Source organism: Populus euphratica, unplaced genomic scaffold, assembly GCF_000495115.2.
Source record: "Populus euphratica unplaced genomic scaffold, PopEup_1.0 scaffold379.1, whole genome shotgun sequence".
NCBI classification, from domain to species: Eukaryota; Viridiplantae; Streptophyta; class Magnoliopsida; order Malpighiales; family Salicaceae; genus Populus; species Populus euphratica.
The window spans coordinates 47,623-55,484 of NW_011500147.1; the positions used below are offsets into that span (position 1 = coordinate 47,623).

The window sequence follows — 7,862 nt, forward strand, 5'->3', positions numbered from 1 at the left end:
ACAAGAGTCTACTCATCCAAGAGTTGCGTCTGCCCTCTGTTCCGCCCTAGGAACCACGCCTTACTTCTCCGTGAGTCTCCTCCTCTTAGTCTCAAGAGTCCAGGTAGCTCTCCACCTTTAACCATGAGGGCGGCCCATAAAAGGTTGATCCATATCTGTCTTCATACTCTAAGTATTACAATGTCATTACCAAGCTCACCATATTGATAAGAGTCAACTTGTTCCTAGAACCTCTGCATGCCCTCTACTCCTTCATAACAGTCGCGTCTTAATGCTCTAGAAGTCATCCACTTATTGTCCAAGACAAATGTCTTCTAGCTCATTGATCTTTAGCATTAGGGCAATATCCATGAAAGTCAATCATGTATTTGTCTCCACACTCATCATAGCCATTTTATTGGTTATCCATCTGTGCACTCATATCTAGCTATCACATCGGCTCTTGGGTGTTCTGAACTAGGGCTCCTATCACGACCCTCACACCTTCTCCTGAGGTGTCTCCACTCATCGTCATGCGGCGGTCTAATCTGGGCTCATCTCATAGTCCTCACACCTTCTCTTAAGGTGTCTTCGTTTTTCATAGGTGATCGCATCCTCCTTTAGCTGGGACGCTTCAAAGTGGCTCCAAAAATTCTCTACCACCATGTGGACTATGAAAGAGATCACTGTCACTGATCACATAGAAAGAGAGAGTTATGGTACACTCCTCGCAATTGTCCATGTCGATTTCTATGTTTGAAGCTTTTACGTCTTTCTGCTTGACAGCTCCACCCACACCAACTCCCTTTAATGTCTTCACCTTTTATCACAGGCAGTCGCCTTTTATCACAGGTATTTGCATCCCCTTAATTAGGTGCATTTGTAACAGCTCATCTTTCCATCCTTGCATGCATTTGAAATGTCCTCGCCTGTTGCCTTCATCAAGAGCACAAGAGACTTTCTATTGTACAACTTTCACACAGTCTCTACTCTGAGCTTCATCTGGGAACTCTTCTTTTCCTTGCACCTGTTGTCTCATTACAGTACCTCATCGGATCCTACGGGTACTGTTGCACAATCTCCGTGTGCTCTCGTACAATTTCGATTCTCCAAATTTGTCAATATTCCTTGCTTATATTTGACAGCAGCTCATCCCATCACAACACCTATCCAAGTCAAAATAAGGTGCCAATCTTTATCTCCTTTATTGTATTTATCTTCCATTATCAAGGTCTTCATCAATTCTCCTCTCAAAAAATTACAGTCACTGAATCTAACTTCTTTGGAAAAATCACTACTTCATCAGATCCTTAATCATACAGAACCTAATTATTCCTTTATGCCATCATTCTGCTAGTCTTCAACAATTTCATAACAAACTGTCACATATACAAAAATAGTACCATATAGATAATCCTCCCACTAAGCAAGTTCCTAGGAAAGATTGAAGGGGTCACAACAATCCCGCTTAAAATCCAATCTCCTAGCTAGAACTTCTTAAGCCATATCTATCCATCGTACTATCTTTTCGTATACACAACCATTTGCTAGCTTTGTCGAGGCTTTCCTTTACAAGTGATCTGGAATATTTTGGTTTCATACCTAATTTTTCAATAAATGGTGAGACTACCAGTGCTTAGATTCGTTAAGATTGCTCTTCATCAAATTTCACTCTTCACCTCAAATTGTCCACATGATTGGGTGTCCAGAGTGTCCTAATTTTATCTTCCCTCAAGGTAATCAAAATTTCCCCACTTGGCAGTTCAGCTCATGTAATTGGGCAAACATGTGTGATTTCTTCTTCTTCATCCCCATCGACCACCATAATGACCATCAGATGCTCCATAACCGGGCAATCTTTCTTTAATAACTCACCACCACCATTTTTGTTCTTAATCTCAATGATCGAACCATACCATTGCATCTGGAACGATCAAATTAGCTGGAAACAAGTCTAAAATCATCCAAATCGCACTTCAAATGGCTAAGATTTGATCAAAATAATTTTGGTCTAATTAGCGGTCCAAATTCAATCTCAGATCCGGTACGTAGGATCAGCTACACTGGATCCTTTTCCTCGGCTAGACTTGGCTCAGATCGGCTCCACTCGTCTCGGCTCACGGCTGATGACGTGGCATATGGGTCCCACTGTGTTGACATGGCTGCTGATTGGTTGCTAACATGGCATGCCACCTATGCATACTGATGTTATGGTGATGTCGTCATCATTAGAATCTGGCACGTGGGTCGAGTTGTTTGGTATTCGGGTCAGGTCAACCCATCCTGGTGAAGAAGACGCGTGTGACGCGTGGCGCGTGTCTGCGTGCGTGGCCAATCACCTCGCCAACACGTGCGGCCATGTTCGACGTTTGATTTCGACGTGGTTTTCAACATTGGCTTCGTCTCTTCCTCCTCTACACAGTGGTATGGTCAAAACATAATGTTGACAACTTTTATTTTTGAGCAAAATCAAACACCACTTTAAACCATGTGCTCTGGTACCAATTATAGGGGATTCCAACTCCCCATGCACGGACCGGTGGTGTTCTGATAATTGCATATTGGAGATTAAGTACACTGAAATGCAATATTTAACATAGTTCGACAAATCACCTACATCCACGAGAGAGTTTCGTATTATTAGAGATAGAGAAAGGATTACAACATAAATACATGGAGGACGAAGATTACTTCACTCAAACTCTACTCTCAACTCTCTTGCTGTCATGGCAGCCCTTCACTTTCTTTCTTGGTCTCTCTACTCACTCATAATCTCTTTTTAATTTTGCTCTCTCTTGGTGCCTTTTTATAGACAACAATAGTGCCACAGCTTTAGCTCTTCTTCAATAAAGGTGACTGTCAACTTCAACTCTTCTTTAATAATGATGGCTACCAACCTTTGATATTTGAGATGAGTGCAAATGGTTGATGCAACTCCAGTTGCAGCTGTTGCATTTATCAATAAACGGTGTTATTTATTAATGGTTGTTGTATATTAATGACAACAAACCCAACACACGTTTTCTCGAGGAAATTGAATTCCAAGTTATTGGCTCCTTGAAGAATTTGTTCTTCTCTTTTCTACTAAAAGACGTTGCCTCCCTTTCAAAACTAAAGAAAACCGAAGCAACCCTCAGCAGTTGTCACGAGAAACTTTTAAACCCTTTGTCCTTTCCTTCAAACGAGAGAGAACAAATTTTCTCATCTGTCAAATAGTGTTGTAGATTTTTATCTCTGGATCGCGGTCGATGAAAAACATGTGAATTACAAAATTTCTATTTCATAAATAATTTTTTTTATTGAGTCATGTTTCTCTATATTAGCAATTAAAAGAGAAAAAACATCATTAGAACTTCGAAGTTTACTCATGTATTAGCACATAGTCATGGAAAACCAGCATTAATTGTTTTATGCACTCTATCAAAGATGAATTTATCCTCGTATATAATATATCAGTTTTTTTTTTGTTTTTCAATCTCTTCCCTTTTCGTACATTTACTCTTTCTTCAGAAAAAAACCAGTTCATTCTCCCCAGATCAACAGCCATAACCATGCTACCACCCACAGAACAGCAATCACTGCCATGCCGTCACCCACGAACAGTAGCCACCCCTTGTTGACCAACCCAAACAGTCCACGTCAAAGACCAGTCCAGCCACCACGCTGTCGAACAACCCCACAACAACCAAGGGACCCCAACTGAGAATTCAGAGCAGCAGACCCATACAACAACCACCACAACCAAGACCAGCAATCCCTCAAGTAGTCTTCCCCTCTCCCCATCACTAACACCGGCAAATGCAACATTAGTGACTTTATGGGAATTTTTTTTGGAGAATCAAAGGATATTATCCTGACCCAAGAACATCATATTCAGTTGGGTGCTGGTGCATGCCCGTTCCAGATTTTAAATTCTCCAATTCAGCTTAATGCATCAATTTCATATAAATGAAGTAATTTATTTCGGTTGGAAATGGAAGAGTGCCGACTGGAGTTGGTGTTTTTGATATTGTAAGGATTGCGTGGTGGTTGTGGAGGAAATGGAAGAGAGGGGGGTAGATGAGAGGGAAGCTACTGGTGACCCTGTTTGAATGGAGGAAAAAAGAGAGGAAGAGTTGTTAGTGGCTAGGTTTTGTGTAATTTACCCATTATAAACACATGACAAATTTGAATAATTGAAAGAAGGGCTAATCGACTAAGTGTATTCAACTCTTCCTGTGTAATCCTAAAATACTTAAAAGGGTCATTCAACCAGCCCAAAGGACAAAATTTTAATGAAGTCCCTACACACAAGTATACCTTCAAAGTATATGGAATCTGGAATATGGAATCTGTGGTGTACGAGATTCAAGATCTTAGAGAGGTAATAAAATTTGGGACCAAAAAAGTTTTACTTTAAAGCTTTGCGTACCTTGATCATGTTAGCGTGGACCATTGCATTTCATAATCTATAATGCTCTCAATCTGCTAGTGCATTAAGGGCCGAGTAGATCAGTTTCTAAGCTATTATCAAGAGAGCTTTCAGGGAAGACAAAAGCCAAGGCTGTTGATACACTTGATTTCTCCTGATAAAATCCAAGCTGTAGAATCGCACTCGGCCAGAGCGAAATAAATAGTGTTGCTTCACAGAATAAACGGAACTACAATATTTCCAATTTTCACAGCTACGCAAAGCACATTAACAACAAGGTTCTAACCGATAACCAGACTCTTGTTAAATGCAAGTCTGAGTTGTCCGCGTGGACTGGAAACATCTTCTTTATCGGATACTCTAAAGCAGGCCATCTTCCTTGATTTGAAAAGGCAGCGTTCTTAGGATAGGCAGCAAGCGCTCCACGCTGCCCTCTGATGGCTTCTCATAAACAAGATTGGTGATACAGCCCTTTCTTCAGGGAAACAAACAAGCGGAAGCTGATAAGATGTTGATGCAGAGATCAAGGTCATAGATGCCCAAACACCTCAAGTTGAAGATTGGTCACTGAGATCAGTACTTATTTGCATGCTGCAAATGTCAGGGGACTTTGCTGCAACAGCAGAAGGCGGGTGCAATTCCAGGAACACTTTATTTCCTTCACTATAACTACCTACACATATAGTATCACCCCGACCATGCCAGATACCATCTTGGACATTGTTCATCTCCAATGTCCTGGATTCCTGTTCCATTATAGATGAAATGCTTAAAGTTAGGTTTCAGAATCGTCCAAGTGTTTGGCTATGATTAACAACAATCAAAATTTATGCGTGGGTCGGCAGAAAAGAACCTGGGATAATGAACAGCAGGAGCAGATCAGATGGTAGGCACAATCATCCAAGGAACTATCACTACCCTAAAATGAACACATTCCCAAAAAAAAAAAAAAGAAGATAGAGTCAGTATGATTTAGCAGCAACTTATAGTCTAAAAGATAGAAAGTTTCAGAAACAAAAGTAGAAGAATCAGGTAGCCTCTAATAACTAATAAGTAACCAATGAAAGAAAATGAGAGAGAATATTTTGATAATCTCCGTGGAGGTTGTGTTAAAATCAAACTAAAATAAATCTACTTGACAGACAGGAGTTCAATTCCTCCTAAAATGTGGTTAATGTAAAGCACAAATAAGATAATCTGACCAAAACTTGAAATTGATGAAAATGTAAACTGGAACCATTAGGTTTATAATACAGATGTTCATAGTGATACAACGATATAGAGAAAATAAACAAAAATCAAACCAATGAGAGAGCACTGTCAACACATTTGAACTGACAAGTTTGGAGGTCACACGATAAAAGTAGTTATGCCTATCAAACCAAAAACAGTTGAAGTCATTCCTTCTAGCTCCACTTCATATGCACTAGCACTCGAATGTACAGAAAAAAAAAAAATCTGCATGATGATTCTCATAAATGCCAGTAAACTTTTAACACTTGTATATGCAGGTCTTCCAACAAATTCCCATTACACTTGACAATTGAAGGCACAAAGTATATCAAATACACTTAAATGTCAAAGTTTGATTCACAAAAAGAGAGCTAATCTGAATATCAAATACAAATGTGAATATAGCTGTGCTTCTACGCACATGATCTAAAAGATAAAACAAGCAAAAATCTAAGAATACAGCCCTCTCATGGTGCAACTAAACCAAATAATCGGCAAAAGTTAAACACAATGATATATAAATGCTCACCCTGATGTTAAATTTCTTTTTCATCTGTGTGCGGAAGAAACCCAAATACATTCCTATAAAGAAGGTAATTGCAACTGAAAAATACAGAAAGTAGAGACGCTTCATCACAATAAAAGCAGCAAAGCTGAGAAGGGCACTGAAAGCAAGAGCATAATATACGACTCCCTGCAAAATCACATTTATGAATTCAGAATTCATTTGCATAAAGATCACATTTTGAATTTGTAAAAGCCAAAATCTTACTTTAGTTATCTAAATTCTTAAAATTTAAAGAATTGCAAGAAAATGCCACCTGAAGAAAACAAGAACCAAAACCACTTCGTCTCATGTTTTTTCCAAATCTATAGCATGGACAGCTGCAACATCAAGTGCACGGTTACTTGAAGTCAGAGCAAAATTCAAACACATAATACCAATAAAAAAATGAAAGAATCCAATTTTGCCTGAAAAACTCTATGTTCAATGGCCCAAAGACGGCATAATTGACCAGAATAAACAAATCAACATTGAAGATAATTCATCATAACACACAAAAAAAAAATCCCTTCTGAGCATTGCCTTTAACTATTAAATTCCCATAAAATCAAAGTCAATATCCACACATAAACAGTTTTTTAAAGACACACTACAAATATATATTTAAAGCTACAAACATGAATTATTCACCTCATGTTACACAAAATTGTTATCAAATAGTAACATGTATAAACCAAACTGATATTTTTTTTAATACAAATTTAAAGCTGCCATCATGAAATTTCCATATCCAATTAAACTCCCAAAACCCATTAACTTTAAAAGACTCCACACAAACGTAAACTAAACTAAAATAATTTTTCATTAAATTTAACGCAAAGCAATAATTAGCTAGAAACACAACAAGACCAAAGGAATAATTAAAAAAAAAAAAGGAAAACAAAATGAAAAGTTCCATCTTTTCTTTATGGGTTTAGCTTCTCCTTGTAAATTCTAATCCCGGAACACTCGGAAAACAGAAACAGAGATAGAAGATTACCAAAGAGATTCGATGGCAATGCGGCGGTCATCAAAGCAATCGAGAACTTCACCTTCCCACATCCTGAAACAACCACCGCCACCGCCACCTCCAACTCCATTATTATAATGACGCAAATCACCTTCTTCCTCTTCTTCTTTGCTTTCAAGTTTGGCCCAATATTTGCCTTGTGTTTGCATAGCCACAGTAGAACATAACATATCAAAATCCAAAACACTCATTCCTTCCATTAACAGCTTCTCCTCTTCCTCTTCCTCCTTCCTTCCATTCACCTCTACTTGCTTTTCCAAATCCCCCATTTCACAAACAAAGAAAGTTTGACAAATCTTTTACCAGTAAGCAAACACACCCAAAGTTTTCCTTTCCTTCGTTTTCTTCCTTCTTATCCTTTGCGTATTAAAAAACAAGGCTTCTCTCCTTTTATATATGGCAATGTGTTTTCAGTTTTATTTTTTATATGATAAACTATTTTCTAGTCCCTATAGAGTGCGCAATGCTCTACTTTGTCCTCTATAGCTTATAGTATTTTTTTCGTGTAGTATATAAGAACTCTTTCTTGATGGTTTTATTTAAGTTTGTAGTAGGGCTTTTTGTTTTGTTTTGTAGCATTATTGAAAACTCAAGAGAGTTATTTTGGGTTGCACTCTCAAATCTCACGTGAAGAAATTTCATACTATAAGGACTATTCTGAAATA

The 7,862-nt window shown here is 38.3% G+C and overlaps 1 protein-coding gene across 1 annotated transcript; it reads right to left on the reverse strand.

Moving 5' to 3' along the window:
* Positions 1–4,430: 4,430 nt before the first annotated feature.
* On the reverse strand, positions 4,431–7,577 carry LOC105110791 (cell number regulator 7-like). Its single transcript, XM_011005953.1, has 5 exons — positions 7,168–7,577; positions 6,445–6,508; positions 6,153–6,317; positions 5,244–5,309; positions 4,431–5,136 (listed from the first exon to the last, which is right to left on the reverse strand). Exons 1-5 carry the CDS (start codon positions 7,464–7,466, stop codon positions 4,939–4,941), a joined length of 792 nt encoding a protein of 263 aa, XP_011004255.1. The 5' UTR covers positions 7,467–7,577; the 3' UTR covers positions 4,431–4,938.
* Between the last annotated feature and the right edge of the window lie 285 nt (positions 7,578–7,862).

Excerpts from the sequence above, each read along its gene's own strand:
- LOC105110791 (XM_011005953.1), bottom strand. The coding sequence starts at position 7,466 with ATGGGGGATTTGGAAAAGCAAGTAGAGGTGAATGGAAGGAAGGAGGAA. Across the intron at positions 6,509-7,167 it reads ATTGCCATCGAATCTCTTTG|CTGTCCATGCTATAGATTTG; the intron begins GTAATCTTCTAT and ends TTGATGTTGCAG. Across the intron at positions 6,318-6,444 it reads TTGGTTCTTGTTTTCTTCAG|GGAGTCGTATATTATGCTCT; the intron begins GTGGCATTTTCT and ends GTGATTTTGCAG.